We start from the raw sequence: 20734 nt of genomic DNA on the forward strand, positions 1-20734 counted from the left end.
GGATCATTTGCAGAGTAATTTATTTCATACTCTGTCAAAGCATTTAATGTAGCAGAACATAACATAAATCTATGCAGATGGTCACAGTTTCTGTGGTTTTAAGGATTTTCTGCTTGAGCCACAAAATGTGATTTGAGATGGCATGAAATGATGAAACCTCATTTTCACAGACTGTAACATGAGAAGTTTGTGCATCTCTGCACTGTCCTCCAGCTGAATGTCCATCAGAAGGATAAACAAACAGATCAGAGACACTGTCACATAGACAAGGAGGTTCTGCTTGTCCTGGTTTGCAAAAGCTGTTTGGATAAATAAAACTTTTGGATTCTTAGTTCATAAAAAAGATTCAGTGGAAGTGCTGTCAGCATCTAGAAGCAAACATTTTGTCTTAGAACAACAGGTTATTGACCTTGATTATTTATTAGACTAAAGGTGAGATTATTTTAAAGACACCTTCAACAACATCTCTTCCTTGGCACTATGCATATTCACAGCAGACATTCTAAAATTTGCCCTCCAAAGGAGACAAAATAGACTCGAACATATCTTCCAAGCTCAGGATCTTTATAGATCCACATAATAAGGCAGGATTATATACATGTACTGTCATGGCCCTAAATGCTTGTCTTCATTAGCCACCACCCTGAATTTCTTAAGCGTTTCCCTTCTGCCACACACCTGACCTAAATGAATAAATGGCCAATTAACATATTTTTACAGTATTTGATGACACGCAGGAGATAATACCAACATTTGAATCAGGTGAACTGGAGCAGAGAAACATCTAAATATGCAGGGCCCGGTTTCCCCGACAACCAGGACTAAGAAACACTGAGCTTGAGTTAATTAGTTCTGGATCAACTTTGTATTTATTTGTCCAGTAGAGGGCGTGTGTGTGAGTTTCCAGCAAAATATGACTCAATGAATTAAAGAAACAGTTCAGTTATTATGAACACGCTTTTAATAGGGCATTTATAGGAAGTGCGTATCTTGTATTTTAGCTGTGAAAGATAAATTAAAGTGGATAAATAAGTGTATGAAATCAGTCAAGACCCAGGCTGCACCGAGGTCCTGTTAGTTTCACAACTGTAGGAATTTGTTTTGTTTTGTTTATTCCCCAAACGTTTAGAGCAGTTTACCTACTAATATTAAAGAAGCTACTTCACTAAACCGTAAAAAACAATTGAACAAACAAAAAGAAAGAAAGAAATTACTGATCAAATAGTGAGCACACTGAACTGTATTGAAATGAAATATCTGATGATTCGACTGAATATGTACACAGCCTTTTTAAAGGAAAATAATACGTGTCTCAGTGAAGTGTTAAGACAGATGTATTTAAAGCAGTTTCAGAAATCACTTCCTTTTTACTATTATTCATGTCATACTTATCTTAAACACACACCAGTTCAATTCAACAGATGTTTTTCTTCTTAAAGGTGACTGAAAAGGCCTTCTGTCTGAGACATCATGGCAAGCTTGACATGGTTTTGAAACCCACAAGATACCAGAACCCTTGAAATAAAAACACAGAGCCTTCAAAACCCAAACAGAGCCGATGTCACAGAGGAAGACTCTGCAGAAGACGTTGGGAGGTCCTGAGACTACACAGCATATGATTTGAACTATAGCACAGAATCTACTGTACTGAGTTTTTAAAAAAAAATGAAATTATTTTAGTTTCTGACCCTGGTGACACTGCACTCAGTTTTATTGGATTTTCCAGCAGCCTTGTGTTCTGTCGATCATGACTTCCTCAACTCGAGCCTGAAGCAGTTGGTGTGCATCTCATCAGTTTCTGACAAACTGTGTCAGTTTCTGTGGTTTTAACACAAGACCCTGCTGTGCTGCTCATGGGTGTACCACAGGGCTCCATTTTTTGCACCTATTTATCTGCAGCCATTAGGAGCTTTTGAGAAAACTAACAAACAAACATCTCTTATCATCTCTATGCATATTAATGTCATATAAAAATATTATATTCATATTTTATACTGTATTTTATTTTATTCTGGAGTAACCTCACAATCGAAAGCTCAAAACATTGTCCTGAGCCGTATGCAACGAAATTTCGTTCTGTATACACCCTGTGCATGCAAAATGACAATAAAGTCAGTCTAAGTCTAAGTCTAAGTTCCCTTAGAAAAGTGTAAAACATTGTTGAGACACGCCTTGACTGACTGACTTGTTGACAATATGTTTTTTTCTTTTCAAAGAGAATCAGACTGAGGTAACTCTACTTGGGCCAAATAGCATCAATGGGACCCCAAGTATTCCCTTTTTGTCTTAATGAATAAACTCTGCTGGCTAAATGTTAATATCCTGATAAAATTGGACTCTGTCCTGCAAATTTATCAGCTGTGAACTCAGTTGTGAATTTTTGTTTTCATTTTACAAGTTGAGGTGTTTAGCAAACATTAAATCTATTTTTATCTTGCAGCAGTCTGGAGACAGTAATCCTGTCTGCTATCACATCTCAGTCTAATTATTGTCTTCTTTTTGCTCTTTCCTTCGCTGCCAATACTCACTTACAGCTGCTTCAAAACACTGCGGCCTCACTTTTACAAGACAGCCAGAGCACGTGTTTCTGATTTAAGTCTGACTTCATTGGCTTCCAGTTGACTTCTGGGTTAAATTTAAGATCCTCTTATTTGTTTTTAAGTCCCTTTGTAACTTGACTCCATCTTGTCTTCCTGAAGAGCTTCACCCATATGTCCACACTCAGGTCAGCAGATGAAATTCCTTTAAACAGAACAGAAGGTTTGCTGGTGGAGAAAGAGCCTTTGCATCAGTGAGTATGACACTGTAGACCGGTTCGCCTCTACGTCTTGCAGACGACTCCATTGATAACTATTAATACATGTTTTCTCTGTGGTCACTTTGACAAAGTGAGTGGTGTCTGCTTTCCTTTTTATTTTTGTGTTATTAAATGTGTCCTCTCACCTCATATCTGCTAAAATAAAATATTTTTTTATTTTGTTTACTATACAGCAACTCAGTCAAGCTTAAGGTATTAAATAAATCAACTTTGTTTCTTGCATGAGCCCTCGTCATGAGGTTCTATATAACAGTGAGAGCTGAATAAAAATGTGCTCGCTGTGATTTGTGTGTCTTTGGTTCTCACTTGTTTCTGTATTTGAATTATTTGCAGTTGTCAATTATTGCCACTCAGGCTATTTCATACATATTTTTTTTCTTTTGTTGAGTTTCTTAGTTCTTGTGTTTTGTTCTTTGTTTATCTAGACTCTTGTGTTAAAGTTGAGGCTTGTAGATGCTCCACTACAAGAGAGAAATTAGTTCTTTTAATTTAAGTCCTTGCTAAAATGCAAAAGTCCCAGGAAATCTTTATGAATCTCTCACACTGCAACATGTTCCTTTCATATTCAGACTGCAGCAAGAACATGATCATGATATCATGCTGTTCTTGCAGCTCTGGAAGAGTGAATATATTCCTCTGTTCTTGTGGCGTTGGTACTGACCTTTAGTCTTTTAATTAGCTGTTGTTAATTTTTCACTTGCTCTCAGTTTCCCTGCTCAGGTTCCCCCTATGCTGCATTGAATTTTCCTGATTAGTCACATCTTTTAGTCAGATCATCCACCTTCCTTCCAGTTTCTTCCCTTCTCATCTGATGCTTTTGCTCTTCTTGGTCTGTTTCCTCCATGTTGGTCTTCCTGTGCTCCAGTTCCTTTGCTGATCCAGAAAGTTTACTGTTCTCCTCGATCGAGTTCCTCAGTATTTTCATATTTTCTTCATTAGCCTTTGGCAGTTGATAGGTACTTTTGTTTACCTAAATACCAAGAAGGGCCACAGACAACGTTTATGAGTTTTCAACCAAGCTTCTGCAGAAGGAGAAAACATAGCAAACCACTTCTCCAAGGTGTTTACCATGTGTTCTGATTTCCTGTAGCAGAGCCTGTCTTTTTATTAAGCAGGAGAAAGAAAGGGAGTCAGAATGGAATGTGGGAGAGTTATAAATCAAGGGGTGGCTATTCTGAAACAAGAAAGAACTACATTCTACACACAAGCAGTTTAAGGTGTAACCCAAGATAAGAAGCAGCTGCACCTTCAAGGTTTAGGGAAAAAGCAAAGTTTTGTCTTTCACACGGTTTAACAAATTCCTCCTCTCTGGGGTGTGAATGCTAAACCTTTAAATGAAAAACAAACTGGTAACTACTTATGTAAGAATGATAACAAAACATAATTATTCTAACAGCAGACAGCAGTCATTTTCATTTCTGTGTCTTAATCCAAATCTACCACCATTACAACTCATAAGGTTAAGTGCAAAAGTGTTTTTAGGGAGTTAATAGATAATTTGATCTCAAATCTAAAATTCTAAATTAAATAATTGAACAGGTATGATGGATGCACGTCTCAAAGACCCAACATCATAAGTCCGAACCTTTGGACCAAGTGATAGATGTTGTTTTGCATTGATGCTAAGCCAATGTTATTATTATATGAAGTTATTTACAAAAGTTGTTTTGTTTTCTCTAACTGTCACCAACATGTTCAATCTAGCATCTTTCAAATTTTAGCTCTATCCATGATCCAATGTACTTTAATCAAATATTAATTGCCTTTTCAAAATTCAATAACATACATATAGTTATTTAGTTCAGTGTTACTGAAGTTGATTTGACTCTAAAAGTCGCAGGACTGGAATGTGTTTTTCCTCAGTTAGTGGTTTTCTTCAAGAACGTAACCCTGCTACGAATCCAAAGGGAGGAGACCAAGGAAAACCCCAAATCCACAGGACTTGTCAGAGGTTCAGAATCACAAAGCACGAAAGGCTGGAATTTTCAGAAACCAAAACAGCAAGAATGAACTGACCAACAGTAAACACTCCCTTTATTGACACTCACTTGAATCACGGCTTCACAATAAACAATCTACGTGGCTGCTGATTGTATTTAAAAATAGCTGTTTTTCCAAAGAAACCTTTGTCAACGTGCACATTTTTATGGTTTATCATTCTAATAAGTATTACTCTCAATGATAAACTACCTATTCTGCTGAGAAGATTTTCAATCCGAGGTCAGGTCAAAAATGTATCTTCACATAAGTTGCATAAGTTGATTTGATTTTGTTGAACAATAACACTGGCTGGTTTACAAGTGTTGAAATCATTTTTAATAGTTAAGTTTTGTTGTTTGTCATACAGCAGTTTGTTCTAGTTCCGACTGTGATGGTAGGGTCATGGATAATTATAATTCAACATTTCTGCGATGCGTCCTGGGCCCCACTGCTTACATAAACATGGAGGCACATCAAGCTAATGTGGGAGAGCACGACAAATCACAAATGTCTGAATTGAGCAAACACTTGTTTAGCAGCTTTTCTTGGATCTGCTGTCACTTCTTCCATCACAGTGTGACAAATTGTTATCAAGTACATCTCAGAAAACTAACATTGGTGTCAGAAATATCAGTAAAATAATCATCTGACTTTGTGGTTTTGGTCGCTCTGTGCTTCCTTTTTTCTGTACGAAGAAAACATTAAGGTTATTGCCACATTTATCTGCCATTACAGTCAGTGTGAGAGCTACAATCATTTTTCGCTACCTGCTCAGGGAGCTGAAGATGAAGTTGCAGTGTTAGCCGAACAGTTACCACAGCAAACTGGGTCAGTCCTGTACACAAGAGATCTGCATTTCATCCTGAAGAGGCGCGAACCAACCCTTACTTCAAACCAGAAAGATGGCTTGTTAGGTTTACAATAAGGTGAGAAACTCTAATGTATACGTGATTATGTCATGAGGTTTATTAATCCTCTTGAAACACTGTTGAAGTTTACAGTATCTGAAACTAGATTATAGTTTGCTGATTTTGCTAAAGGAGCAATCTGAGTGTGTATCTGCTATAAAGCGTGAGATGCTGAAGCGATATGACCTCAATTTCTGTATCGTGTCTCTGGATCACGAGAGGCTGACAAATTACTGCATTCTCTACCTAAAGGTCCTTTAATAGAAATAAAAAAAAAACAACAACAAAGAGACTGAGGCAGAAGGGAAGGTGAAACTGAATGGATCAACAAATCCAGTTTGCAAAAGATGGAGGGATAAAGAAACTTTCTGGGTTCTTATAGCACAAATATTAAACACAAGAGCTCAGTCAGCATCTAACAAGCACTTTTTAAATTTTCAAACACTGGATTATTGACTTTGATTATTTAACATTTCAACACCTTTTGTCTGATGGTGTTTTCCATGAACTATTTGACACTCTTCCTCAGTTTATTTAAAGACACATTCAACCACTTCCCTTTCTTATCGCTTTCTTTAAGTCTACATTTGTAGCAGATGATAAAGTGACAGTCCTTTCTGTCAAATGGTCACCATGTTCAACCTGAGGCAAGCATCTCTTCTCTTCATTCAGCTGTTAAAAATGCAGAATGTCTTTGAAGGTATTGTACAGATTTCTTCTTGTTTTGCATATTTTCATCCAGATTTGAACTGAGTTTTGTTGTAACATTGGTCTGTATATTTCAGTATCAGCGACTCAGTTGGAAGTACATAAGAACATGTCGGTGTCCTGCGGCGACCCGGTCATGTTTATTTGCAACATATCTGACAATGCCACAACTCTAATCGAGTGGAACAATGACCGATTTCATTTTGCATATTCCACCTCATTGAATCAGACGTCCTCAAACTTTTCCTCTGAAAGAGTCAAAATAGACTGTAATATATCTTCCACGCTCAGCATCTTTAAAGCTCAACATGATGATTCTGGACTGTATACATGCACTGTATCTGATGGAGGAGGCATTCAAAACATGACATGCAATTTAACTGTATCTAACAAACAAGGTATGTAGAGATAAAAATAAAAGATTGATTCATTCTGTAGCATTTCTTGTACAGTTCCAAACGATCCTACTTTCCACTGATCCTCTTCTTTGTTTCAGGTGTTAATTTCTCAAGATACATATTTTTCATTCTATCACCTGCCATTGGATTGTTTATATGTTGCATCACATTAGTCGTTTGCCTCTGCAAGTGAGTAAAACCTTTTAATTTTAGAGCTACAATTATGATTTTTTTTGCTGTTAGGTTTAAGAATTGCTTGTAATATTAATGTGACTGCTCATGTTCATCTTAATATTGTGTGTTACACTAAAAACATCAACTTGCTTGAAATGTGTTTAAAAAAAGTTTTGTCTTTTTTTTTTTTTTTGCTTGGTTCCTGATCTATTGAGTAAGTGTGACTTTTCTGAAGTTTACGCTAGATGACGTGAGTGTCAGGAGTTTTTGTTTCTTTTTTTCTAAAAACAATCTTTAAATACATTAAAGATTAAATACTTTTTTTTTGCTTGGTCCCTGATCTATTCAGTAAGTGTGACTTTTCTGAAGTTTGCGCTAGATGACGTGAGTGTCAGGAGTTTTTGGTTCTTTTTTCTAAAAACAGTCTTTAGATACATTAAATATGCAACTGTGTTTTCACCCCATCTCATAGTTTGGTTGTGTTAAAGATTAGTAGGGATTAGTGTGATGTGAGCCATGTTGGGTTGAACGGGATGCCAGATAAAAAGAGCCCAAACATATAAACCAGGGGTCTCAAACTCCAGGCCTTGAGGGCTGCAGTCCTGCAGTTTTTAGATGTGCCACAGGTACAAAACATTGGAATGAAATGGCTTAATGACCTCCTCCTTGTGTAGATCAGTTCTCCAAAGCCTTGCTAATGACTTAATTATTCTATTCAGGTGTGGTGCAGCAGAGGCACATCTAAAAGGTGCAGGACTGCGGCCCTCGAGGACTGGAGTTTGAGACCCCTGATATAAACTAATACATTTTACCCAAAGTACAGCAGCATATAATTTCCAGTGCAATATTCCTATTTAACCTCTTAACACTAAATGAAAAAAACATGAGTCATCCACAAGCCTCCTGAACTCAGTGGATGAACCAATGTTGTCTCAAAACACAAATGTTTTAGCAAAGATTTATTTTTAAATTTGATCATTGAGCCTTTTGATACTTACAGCCCATGATGGAAATACATTTTACTGAAAAATACCAAAGATATCACATTGTATTAGATGTCATATAGCATAATACCACCAACAAGATGATTCCCAAAGCGCTAAATGTTGAATAGTTGGTTTCACAGTTTATGATGACACATCTCTAAGGTTCTGCGTCAGATCTTCTCTCAAAGTTTTATCCTCTGTGCAATACCTGGTAAATGTTTTTTGTAACCACTCAAAGTGGTCACTAAAAGCGACATTCACCCATTTGCCCTGCTGTGACTCACTGCTTTATTGTAACCACAGAAGCCATCTTATTACGGTTGAGACTGAACACATGGTGATGACAGACATCAAGATCTCTGTGTTCCTGGTTTACTCTCATGCTTGTGCAGAGACAAAAGCTGCTTGGTGGTCTTTCTTAAATGGTAGATTTTATAAATAGAATAGTTTGCTTCTTTGGTCATGTGCTCTGTATCTGTTGGTATTTAACAAATGTGTCATGTGTTGCACAGGCAGGAGACATAGTAGGGTGTGGATGTTTAATGACACGCCAAGGAAACAAACTCACAAATTGTGAAAAGTCCAGGGGAGCACAAAATAATCCAAAAAACAAATCCAAACAGAAGACTCGAGGAGAACATAGGGAACCAGGGAGAAGAAGGCAGAATAAAGCGGTGACTAGAATAACAGGGACGTGACAAGAGAGAGTTGTGACTGAAATAGAGAAGCTTAAATACTAGAAAAGAGAAAGTGGAAACAATGGATCTGGCTGGAAGAGGTAACCGATTGCAGGTGTTAGTAGTTGGAGTGCGGCTGAGGGGCGGGGACAAGGTGGCACAAGGAAACTATACCGAAGAACACAAAAGAGTGAGGGAGGAAACACAAGAAAGCTGGAAATAACTCTAACACTAAAGAGACGCTAACACTAAAGACAACATGATAAACTAGAAAGAGACAAAGACATGAGGGGGAAACTGAAAGAACAGAAACAAGGCTGATCTAAAATTAATAAGGACTAAGAAATACAGAGCTAGAGTAACTAGAAGGACTAAGCAAAGAAATAACCTATGACATATAAGAACAACTGAACCTGGGGTAATGAAATAACTAAGAAATAAACATAACTAGAAAAACTATGAGGGACTGAAATAAGGAAAACAAGAACAAGACAAATCTAGCCAACATGTTACATCAAATAATGAAACTAGAATGACCCTGAAAGGAAAAACTAAAGTGAACTAAAAAATAACTGATAAAGCAGAATCGGTTAACAAAAAACAAAATCCCAACCCAAAACCCGGAGTCTTGACAAAATGTGGTACAGAAAAAACGTGGATGTTTGAAAGAGTGGGATATTTGAGTCGTTCTCTGGAATCTAGTTCTGAATCATACAAAAGTAATGTTAATTGTTGTGACTTCTTGTGCAAACTTGCTTTCTTGATTAACGCCAGCCTAATGCTTTTCTTGCCCAGTGTGGGTGTAGTCAGTTTATTTCCTTTAAGGCACAGGTGTCAAACTCCAGGCCACTGCCCTGCAACTTTTAGATGTGCCTCTGCTGCACCACACCTGAATAGAATAATTAGGTCATTAGCCGGCCTTTACACCAGAAGAAGGTAATTAAGCCATTTCATTCCAGTGTTTTGTACCTGTGGCACATCTAAAAACTGCAGGATAGTGGCCCTTGAGGACTGGAGTTTGACACCCCTGCTTCAGGGAACATTTTTCTCTTAATTTTTGTTTTGAAGGGCTAATTCTGTACTCTTGCTTCTCACGTCCAGTCATGGCTAAAGTTCTAAAGAACATAACTCAGAATGGTGCTGTTTCTGAAAACAAAAGAGAGGGCTGCATTTTTCATACAAACCTAGACTAGTGTGAACTTTTTAAGGAAACCGAGGCTTGTAGTGGCTTCCTACTAAACAGAATATGCTTCCACAGTTGAGTCAGGCCCTTTTATCTCTGAGAGGTGTGGAAACAGAAAAAATAGTTTCAGAATGCATTTCTCTAAATTTCAGTGCTGCTTATCTTGATCAAATAACTTTCAGGTTTAACTGAACACCTTTAGCTATTGCTAAAGGTGTGCTGATTATGAAGAGTTTACTCATGCTTGCGTGTCTTGAGTACAAATATGTAAGTCAATGTAGTTCTCAAATGTCAAATTTATTTATATAGCACTTTAAAAACAGGTGGAAAACTGCACAAAGTGCTGTACAAAAATGACAATAAAATAAGTTGATGAAAAGAAAAAGAGAAATAATAAAAGAAATATATATATATATATATATATATATATATATATATATATATATATATATATATATATATATATATATACTGTATATATTGTTATAATAATAGAAGAGCTTAAGGTATCAGGCCTCAATTGAATGCCAAATAATAAAAATTAGTTTTAAGAAGCGATTTAAAATGATCCAGGCTGTGGGCAGATCTAATCTGGAAAGGTAGATTAATCCAGAGAATAACAGCAACAACAGAGAAAGCCCGATCTCCTTTTCTCTTGAGTCGAGTCCGAGGGACTTTCAGTAGTAGCTGATTATTTGATCTTAAAGTTCTTGACCCAGAATGAAATTTCAAAAGATCCTGTAGATAAGGAGGAGCTAACCCATTTAAAACTTTATAAGTTGTTAAAAGAATCTTAAAATCTATTCGGTATGAAACAGGCAGCCAGTGTAAGGAGGCCAATAAGGGCCTTATATGGTCACGCTTCCGGGTGCCTGTAAGAAGCCGAGCTGCTGCATTCTGAATCACTTGAGAAGTCAGAATCACACATCATAAAAAACTGACATGACACGTACTTAAGTTTTCTCGCCCTGTGCTACGAAGCTTCGAATGATCACAGTTGAGATGTCTCTACAGCTTAATTTGAGGCCACCTGTGATGAATTCAATCAATTGGACAAGATATGGAAAACACACACTGTACTACAGTTGATAGTTCATGTAGGAGAACAAACCAAGCATACAGTCAAAGAAAACATACATGCAAAAAAACCCTGTGTAATGACCCCTACAGAAAAATGAACACAGTGACCTTCATCATCCATTAATGAAAAAAGTTTAGAACCAGCAGGAATCCTCCTAGAGCTGACTGCCCCTCTAAACTGAGTAACTGAGGGAGAAAGGCCTTGGTCAGAGAGATCAAGAACCCTTTGGTCAGTATGTCAGAGCTCTAGTTTTGCACTCTGGATATTGGAGGAACTTCCATTTGAAAATCCTCTCTGCATCATTTTACCAGCTGAGAAGGGCTCTCAGACCAAACATTGGACCCTGTAGCATTAATGTTATGCACCATGTCTGGAGGAATCCAGGCACTGTTGAACACAAGGCCAAAGCCATTGCTACAGTGAGGCATGGTGGTGGCACCATCATGTTTTTCCATGGCAGGATCTGGGAAACTAATCAGGATAGAGAAAAAGATTAATGCAAAGACAACAGTTCACCTTACAACAAGGGATATTACGTATCTAGCCAAGATATTCAAGGCACCAGGGCAACTCTGAATGTTCTTGGGTGACTCAGCTTGTAAAGACTTGAATCGGTATTCAACCTTTGAGCTATGCCTGCCAATTCTGCAGGTCTAGGAATGTCTAAACAGCTGCAGAACAAGATGGTGAGAAAAAGGCAATTAATACTTATGAAAATGTGTTTTCTTAGTTAAATTTTTCATGTATTTGCAAAATAAAAGAACAGCTTAATTTTTGGGTCTCATGTGTCAAGTTCTGAGAACCAAACGAGGAGAAGCAGCTTTCAGCATCTATGCACCACGAATTTGGAACAAACTTCCAGAAAACTGTAAAACAGCTGAAACACTGACTTCTTTTAAATCTCAACTGAAAACCCACCTGTTTAGAATTGTATTTGAAATGTAATCAATTACAAATTTATTGATGTAACTTGACTTAATGATTGATTCTATATTGCATTGTGACTCTGTGTTTGTTATGATGTAAAGCACTTTGAAATGCCTTGCTGCTGAAATGTGCTATACAAATAAAATTTGATTGATTGATTGATTCTGAAGGGAAAAAAAGATATTTAAAGCATCTTGAAACAAGACTGTAACGTAACAAAAAAGAAAAATACAAAGTGCTTTGAATACTTCCTAAAATATGGCTAAAAGTAAAGCTATGGAAGTGTAAAGAAATGTGAAGGAATATTATTGTTATCTGGTTTATCCCTGCAGAAAGAGTGGGAGAGGAAGGCAAGACCAAGGCCCAGTCTACAACCAGCACCAGCACCAGCACTCCCAGTCTCAACCAGAACCGGTCAAAAAAAAAAAATAATAATAAACAATTTATTTTCACACACCACTGTTAAAACTACCACAAATAATTGTCTTTCATGTAAACATCTGCTATCATCAAACCATTACAGTATTTACTGTTAAAGATCACAGTTTTATTCTCTACTTTCTTCACTATTCCTCATGGCTGAAGTTTGAGTTAGTAAACCTTTTCTATTTGTGTCAATGACCAGATTTTCTGCTTTCTGAATCTTTCTACCCTTTTCTCTACAACCCAATGACTGTGACTATGTCTTTATGCTGCAGATCTACGAGCAAGTCAATCTACCAGCTAATTCAGACTGTTGGAGGAACGCCCAGCAGAGGAGGATGTACATTGAGAAACTGAATTCAATTTATGACCCTCTCTGAGCTGAGATATATTCCAGGTCTTTGAAGAAAGAAGGAAGAAAGAAAGAAATGTTTGATGGACATTACCTGTTGTCTTTATAATCAGAAGAAATACAAGAGGACAAGAAGCAGACCTCTCCCAGCAACATGGTTGTCTTCATATTAAATGGTTCAAATCAGAAGGCACAAAAACAGCAACCAAGCATGTTGTTGTTAGCATTTTAATGAGGGTTTGTTGCATTGTCAGAGATACTGCTTCATTAAATTTGTACTTCATGGTCGGCAGGTCTGAACAGGTACAACTTATGTGTGTTTTTATAAGGATATTTTAGATCCTGGTCGGCAGGTCTGAACAGGTACAACTTGTGTGAGTTTTTATAAGGACATTTTAGATCCTTATAAAAGGAACTAAAATTCCTTTTATAAGGAATTTTATTTTTTGTTTTGTTGTTTTTAATAGGCTATCCTGAGGCATAATAAAGTAATATGCAGGGAATCCATAAACTGCAGAGAATGTTGTTGTTGTTGTGTATTGTGTTTTTATATTGCCTACGATTGAGTGTACTTTCATTGAAATTATGACTTATTTGATATAATTTTGTTGTTTTCTTTGATTATATATAAATGTATGTAAGGGGCCAGTGTCACATGTAAACTCACTGAGCAAAATATCCCTGTCAGGGCAATAAAAAGCGGATGGACTAATGAAAGAGGACCAAACTAGCTGTTTGTTGTTTAGTAGGTAAATAACTTTTGTATTATGAGATTTTTGGATGTGGTCCATCGATAAAGCAAAAAATAAATAAATACATAAAAATATTGAGGGGATTTATTAAGATGTCTTGATACAAGCAGTGCATGGCATAAGATTGATTTTTTTATGTCTATGTAGAACTCTTTTGCCACATCCACAGTTCTCCTAGTATGTAATCGTACTAGAGTGAGATTGCATCCTAATCCAACAGCAAACTGGACAGCAGTGAGAAACACTTTGTTGCAATAGAGGCGTTCATCAACTGTAAATCTAACGTTGGCTGAAACCTTTAAATGTGGTTGAGAGAGGAAGACAAGAGAAAAGAGGATGAAAATATGTTTTTTTGTGAACAAAAGGCAGCAAAGGGGCTTAAATTTGAGATGGGAGTGCAATAGAATACAACTGTTAGAATAATTATGTATTGTTATCATTCTTACATTAGTAGTTTTACTAGTTTGTTTTTCATTCATAGGTTTAGTATTCACACCCCAGAGAGGAAGATTCTGTTAAACCGTGTGAAAGATAAAACTTGCTTTTTCTGAAGCTGCAGCTGCTTTCTAATCTAGGGATCCTCCTTAAAGGGCCTGCGTGTTAGTTTCCGTGTTCTCTTTCTGCTTTGTTTAGAATAGCCTCCTCCCCTTGACTTATTACCTCCACGTTCCATTTTTGCAACAAATGACTTGTTCTGATGCAGAGTCAGAATGCATGGTAGACTCCTTGGAGAAGTGGTTTGCTATGTTTTCTCCTTTTGCAAAAGACTTGATTGAAAACTAAAACATTGTCTGTGGTTGTCTTTTTATGAAGGTTTGAGAAATACCTATCAAAAACAAAGACATATTTTCTCGTCATGCTGATATTTCCACTTTCTAAAACATAATTTAAAAACATTTAACTGTACAGGTTCTTCCTTTGCAACATGATTCAAGTCTTAAGTCTTTGCCCAGCCTACAAGCAGCCAGCATTTTGTAAACTGGTACAGGAAGGCTCTGCACAGATCTGATCTGCAGATGCCAGTGGAACAAAACCAACAGTAGCAAAGAAAAATAAAGACAGAGGTGTGTAGCTACGGTGGTACTGTAGTGACACTTCAACTGCTTAAAAGGTAGGAAATGACTTGAAATGTTTGCTGGTTGCTTCAGTTATTGTGTGTGATTGGTGATCTTCAACATCTAGGATGTTATTAAAGTATGCTCGATGTATCAAGACAAGAAGACTTACTGCAGGTAATTGCAAGAAGCATTTATTTTACTTCAGTTCATCAAGCTAGTCTTTTCATCTAAGATGAAATATTTAATCAAATGTTACCTGAAGTCTGTTACCAGGAAATATTTAACACAGGTGATACTTGAAAGCAATTTTTTTTACTACATCTAAACACCATATTTCTATCACAATGCCAAAGATTTTATTTTATTTTTTTTAAGGTAAAAAGTGTCAGGAACCTGTGTGCATGTGTGTGTGAGTAACACATCTTCTCTAGCGAGGATCTTGGTGAGGAGCCAGGGCAGTCAACACAGGTGGAGATCATCAGCCTCATCAGGGGTTGGGAATAAAGGAGCTGCAGAGTCTTCAATCAGTGCTGGAGGATTAACGCTACCGGTAGTCTCTCTGGCTCTCTCTCTCGTTGTCTGCTAGTTTTAGCTTATGTTTAGTCTCTCGAGCTTTGCTACCAGAGTTTCATATCCTTGTGTTGCTGCCTCCAGGTTTCATCAAGGAAATCTCCAAGAAGGAGTTGTCCATCTGTTTTCACTCTCCAAGTCTCTTATTTGCGAAGAATCTGCCTGCCCATTCCCAGCCATCATTTAACTCCATCTGGACCTTTGGCTCACATTACCCTCACCAAATTCCACACGGGTTTCAGGACAACCTTCCCCCCACAGTTCACCAGAACCGTCATACGAGTAAGCAGTTCCTATTGGCATCTAGATCAACTCACCTCTGACCACCAATAACACAGCTCTGTTCCAGGTGCCGCCGTTTGTGGATCACTTCCATTATCCTGAGACGCTACGTGGACCTGTCAATTGTGTTCGATCTTTTGTTAATAAATCCCTTTTTCTGGACTTGGACTTGTTGAGTCTGCATGTGGGTCAAAAGATTAGAGCCGATCATGTCAAAAAGTTTCTCTAGGCGGAGAAATTGGTTTTTCAAATGAAGATTCGTGTTTGTATGGCTTTCTCATATAAGCAAAATCGATTTTGTTTATGTTACTATACATTAATAAAAAAAGGACAATGATCAAAGATAAAATTGGGGCTAAAATAAAAACATAAGCACTATAAATAAAACTGTTTTGCCTTACACAGACTTGTAATCTGAGGAAATTACGATGACTGATTACAATGAGATTGATGCAGCAGAATATCAGACCCGTATTAAAAATCACGTGAAAGTGGAAGTGCACTCTCATCACGTGTTTCTGACAGTTTCCGACACTGCCACTTCAGAAGGAGCCAGAAGGAATGATCCAATTACCTCCTTCGGCCAGCAGAGGGAGCTTGTATACGGCGCATAAAACAACAGTGAGTACAACCCTCACAATTTTGAAAATATTTTACTACATTTTTTTATGGGAAAATAATGATGATATGATACTTTGACATTATGTAATTCGGTGTGTCAGACATTTAGTATTTCGTGCACATAATTGCAGCAGTTTCTCATTTCTTCAAAAAACCCCGAAAATACAATAATGTGGGACTTTATTAACATTACACTTTCTCAGATCACTATTAAAATTTTCTTGATTGCTTTCATGCAGCTTTTTTCAAAACCGTTCACACAAAGGCCGATTCACAAGCAGCACCAAAAAACAATTAAAATGTGAAACAAAAGCGTATACCTCCAAATAACAACTTGCAACCAAGTGTATGAACTCTTCTGATCAATCATTATCAGTAGATGTCATTGCAGCAAATGAGTCAAAGAGCAGATCTTGAACTGATGCCTATTTGGAAAATCCCATCTCTTTCGAGTTCCTTTTCAAATATGGCTTATCCTCTAGAAATATTAGAAAAAGGTGTCTCCTCCAGATTACTTCATAAGACATTTTGACTTTATGATTTTGTATTTATCTGAAAAACAATTGCTATTTTTCTCGCCTTCTTCTGGGCAATTGTTCTACTTATAAAATAATCAAACATTATATCCCCCTTATTAAGCTTATTTCAAACAATCATTGAGGGTACAAAAACAAAACCTGTCTTTGCCTTTCTTGAAAAGAGTCTCAGTTGCAGCACATCTGAAAATTGAATGGATGTTACACACACTTCAGGGTTAGAAACTGGTAGTGAACATCTCTTTTTTTTTGTCAAGACGACACTTATTGATAGTCAAATCATAGATCAATTAGTGAAGATATTTATGCTTGATTTTATGTATGTAAATTCCAATGGTTGTGCCATAGCAGCATGAAAATGTGTTGCTCTAACTGTCGTATTTTCAGTTAAGCACGTTTTTATACTGTTTATTTTTAAGCATTTTCCTGAAGGCAAATGTGCAAAAGCCAGTATTGTTTAAGTTATTACTCAACTATTTTGTAAGTGCACAATGTGTCTGACACAGCTTTCACAGTCACATGAGACTTTGTGCCCCTCATTCTTCCCCTGACTACGAAAGATGTGGCCTTTAACACAGATTTCTACATTGTTTCCCGCAAATACCCTTACAGACCTAATGTAGGACTCTTTTGAGAATTTTCTTGCCTGTCATCTTTGCCTTAGTGTTGGATGATAAGGAAAAATGACTCCAAATACGACTGTGTTGCAATGAGTTTCCGTACCTCTGAAACTTTTGCTATTTCCGCATGAGGGTGGAGCCAGTGTCATATCAATACCCATATGGGGTTGAAGTCACAGTATATGGCATAACACGTTTGTTGAGATAAAGATAATTCGTGGGCATAAGTCGTTTAGATACCATGTTGTAGATAGAGTTAGGGGTTTGTACAACCTTGACAAAATGTTGCACTGGCTTGCGCAAATGTGTGTGTGGTGTAGTGTAGACGCAAACTATTTACTACATTGAAGTCAAAGGATACTGAATAAATATGTAGTTTGCTTGCCATAAAGCTAAATTACTATCTACAGTCATATAATTTTCTAAACAAAGGATGGTCAGCTTTAGCATAGGCCACTACAGATATGAATTCACATTGTTGTTTTTTTTGTTTGTTTTATTTTTTCATTTTCTTAATACATTTCATCATGACTTTTATTAAAGATGTGAATAGGTTCATAAAAAATTTGCTAATTTTTTATGATGTAAAGCACTTCAACATGCCTGAAATCTGCTTTTTTAAAATTATTTTTACAGGGGAAACGACAAATAGGAATACATGGAGCTGGATTATAATATGTTTAGTAAGACAAAACACTGTGTTAGTTGTTCTGAAGAGTTTTTACTTTAAAGACATTTGTTAAACAGCTGTGATGTTACAATACAAAGAGTTGGATGTTGTCTATATTTGTTAAATTTGAGAAATAAATTTAAAAAAAATCTCATTATTAAAAAACAATACACACAAAAGTACCAAAAATTAGTACCGTTGAGTACCAATGCTGATTTCCAGGTAATAGATATTGTTACATAATTGATTCAAGTGTGAAATGCACTCATCCCTGCTCCTTTTGTCCGTCTCTGTCCCTTTAGCAGAAGCATTTGTGGAAAATGTGACAGAGCTTCTCTTAGGCAGTGTGGGTTACTCTGGTGGACCTTCACCAGATCTGATCCATCAGATTTCTGCTTTACATCTGTTATTTTTGAACTTCAGCAAGAAAATGAGTACTGTATATCCATAAAAATGGTGTTATTAGCATTTCAGGATGACTAGTTTTCAGAGAGGACAAATCAGACTTCTTGTGTCCAGACTGAGGACTGAAGACTCTGGTCTTTGTCATGTGAAGACTGACGATGGCTTCAACTCTGCCACCTGTCATCTCAACATCTCTGGTAAGATTTGTATTCAGAATTCCCTTTTTTCTCCATGTAACCTGCAGAAAACTCTTTCAACAAACATCATTAGATTCGAGCTGAGATCAACCTGATCCCAGTTCAACATCATCAAGTCTAAGTTGAACTTTATAACTTTTCATTAGATCTTATTTATTTAAAGGATATTCTTGATAATGTAACAATAAAAATTATATTTCCTGATAAGCCAATGTGTCAAGTTTGATTTTGAGTGTAATTTAGGTTCTGGTTTAGCTGTTAAAACTTTTCACTAAAATCTGCTGCTTGTTTTATTTTATTTTTTTTATATTCGTCCCTACTTATGAAGTATAAATGTTGTACATACGTTTGTAGCTAGTAGATGTAAATAAATTTCGAGACACTGTAAATAAGACAAATTAAAAGCTATTCCGTCATTGTTTGGTTCAGTGTTTTTCTAATTTGTTTTTTATGAAAATGAAAATATCTCTCATTGTAAGTTTTAAGTCCTGAGTTTTTCAGCACTTGATCAAAACAGTAAAATAGATTCATTCAGTTTACAGCTTCATCTTTTTCCAGATAGCCTGATGTTAATCTTATAGTGCTCAGTGAAGATCTAACAGTTATTTAGAACATGTACTCATCTATTTCTAATACATGAGCTACAAGATTTTTACCATCCTTGGACCAAGATCGGGAGTAAGACCGTCCACCTTCATATAAGGGACACTTGAACCCATAAAATAGTAAATAAATAGTAAAAATAAAAGCCACGCCCCCTTCCTCCTCCATCAGTGGCGCACACTAGACCAGTGCGCCAGTGATGGGATTGACTGTTGACGATTTTCACCTCTTCTTCGTTGCCATATGGTGTCTTAATGTCCTACACGCTTCTTTTGTTGACGTTTGCGCTCGTCTGTAGGAGAGATGCGCTGGGTATGTACGCTTTTAAAACCATGTCTTTATGTTTTCTGGAAAGAACGGTGAGAATTGTGTTTTGGTTTTGTCGATGCTGCCATAGCAGTAGGTGCACTGTAGTGAAATTCATTAGAAGCCGCCGCTGCGCGTTTTTATCACGTACGTGATGTTGATGTCGCTCTCATTTGTGGATGCAGTATGTCTCGATGTTTGCCCTCTGTTCTCACGGAGAGAAGCAATTTAACACGTTCGCTTTATTTATCATAATGCAATTTACCACGTCTCTGTTTCGAGAGAAACATTCTGCACGGAGCATGCGATGCTAGATTGAACATTGCGTCTTACTACATTTTGACGCACTGCAAAATATTTCAAGTTTCTTCTTTCTTTTTTTCTCTGTCTCCCCCGCCACCTTTCCCCCTCTTTGTTTTACCGTCGAGCACATGGAAAGTGCGCATGGACGGCTGAAGCTCTATACGGACGTAGACTCAATTTAATGAAGCTGTGTAAAAACAGCAGGCCTACTTTGATATTTAATGGTTTCATTTAGCTACCACCGAGTTATAAATTATGTAAGCGAATAAAAATACACCTTGCAGCCTTATACAATAGAGGTATGCACATTTAGTCACAAATAAACGTGCAGTCATGACTGAGAAATGAACATGCTATGCAATTATGTGTTCACAAGTCACAATGTCTTGAAAAAAATATATTCATCATCCTTGAACTTTTTGACACGTTGCAAAATATTCCGTTGTACCCTTGCCTTTTGTGACCTACTGTACAGAAAGTGTTGCAATTTTGTGAAGTGGGAGGAACTGATACATTGTTGTTTTTTTTAAACTAATATAAAGGTGAATTCTGTGCTGTGCATTTCTCTTCAGGCACTCCCGAGTCAACACTTTGAATCCAATTTCACTGCAGCGACAGCTGCGAATCTATTGGTGTATATTTGTACCAGCTTTGCACATCTAGAGAATGACATTTGGGCCTATTTGGCTTTCTAAAATTCATCTCAAAATCTTTGCAAATTAGGCCGAGATCGGTTAGACTGAATAGAGACAATTAGTGAACGTCACCTTTCAAGAATCTTTAGAGATGGTGAGTTACATTTAGGTGTGAGCTTTTAATGGGCCTTTCTAACGCATGAATATTCTTTGAGCTTATCCATTCCCTTTTAGCTTTAACTACATGGTTAGGATTGTTGGACTGCTAGAAAGTGCATGTTTTTTCTAACGTCCCATTGTATCTTCATCCTGGAATGCCCTAATCAGCTCCATCTGTCTATTCGTCTTTCAACAAGCTGCCCTTTTGAGAAAAAGTGTAGCCACACTATTCAACAGAGCGCCTTACTGTAATGTATTAATGTATGACAATGTTTCTCAAGAATTTGACCTCATACAATGTACAAAATAGATTATTTTGACTTTTCACTATAGGATCTTATAACTTTCCAATTTTAATTTGTCTATAAAGGCCTTTTTATTCTCCACTATTAATTGGGTGAC

The 20734-nt window shown here is 36.9% G+C and overlaps 2 protein-coding genes and 1 long non-coding RNA gene across 6 annotated transcripts in view; all 3 read left to right on the forward strand.

Moving 5' to 3' along the window:
• Positions 1–5309: 5309 nt before the first annotated feature.
• On the forward strand, positions 5310–13458 carry LOC116722481 (uncharacterized). Of its 3 annotated transcripts, XR_004339766.1 has the most exons (7): positions 5310–5724; positions 6287–6406; positions 6492–6812; positions 6911–7001; positions 12173–12254; positions 12539–12908; positions 12969–13458. XR_004339766.1 is itself a non-coding variant. In XM_032566615.1 (6 exons), the coding sequence occupies exons 2-6, from the start codon at positions 6331–6333 to the stop codon at positions 12641–12643; spliced, it is 675 nt and encodes a 224-aa protein (XP_032422506.1). In that variant the 5' UTR covers positions 5310–5724; positions 6287–6330; the 3' UTR covers positions 12644–13458. The 3 variants fall into 3 exon arrangements, 2 of the variants coding, with proteins under 2 accessions (XP_032422506.1, XP_032422507.1); XM_032566615.1 differs by having other exon boundaries at positions 12539–13458; XM_032566616.1 differs by having other exon boundaries at positions 5310–6406; positions 12539–13458.
• A 618-nt stretch (positions 13459–14076) lies between these two features.
• Positions 14077–15965, forward strand: LOC116722482 (uncharacterized). The gene is made up of 2 exons (XR_004339767.1): positions 14077–15277; positions 15345–15965. It is a non-coding gene; the product is annotated as an uncharacterized LOC116722482 (long non-coding RNA).
• A 3141-nt stretch (positions 15966–19106) lies between these two features.
• LOC116723230 (poliovirus receptor homolog) overlaps positions 19107–20734 on the forward strand; it is a 36558-nt gene continuing 34930 nt past the window's right edge. For both annotated transcript variants that reach the window (XR_004339935.1, XM_032567979.1), the window contains exon 1: positions 19107–19241. Coding sequence is in view for 1 of the 2 variants with exons in the window: in XM_032567979.1 (XP_032423870.1) it covers positions 19184–19241 (58 nt within the window). In the remaining variant the exon portion in view is untranslated. The remainder of the gene's footprint in view (positions 19242–20734) is intronic.

The sequence above is a fragment of the Xiphophorus hellerii genome, chromosome 7 (assembly GCF_003331165.1).
Source record: "Xiphophorus hellerii strain 12219 chromosome 7, Xiphophorus_hellerii-4.1, whole genome shotgun sequence".
NCBI classification, from domain to species: domain Eukaryota; kingdom Metazoa; phylum Chordata; class Actinopteri; order Cyprinodontiformes; family Poeciliidae; genus Xiphophorus; species Xiphophorus hellerii.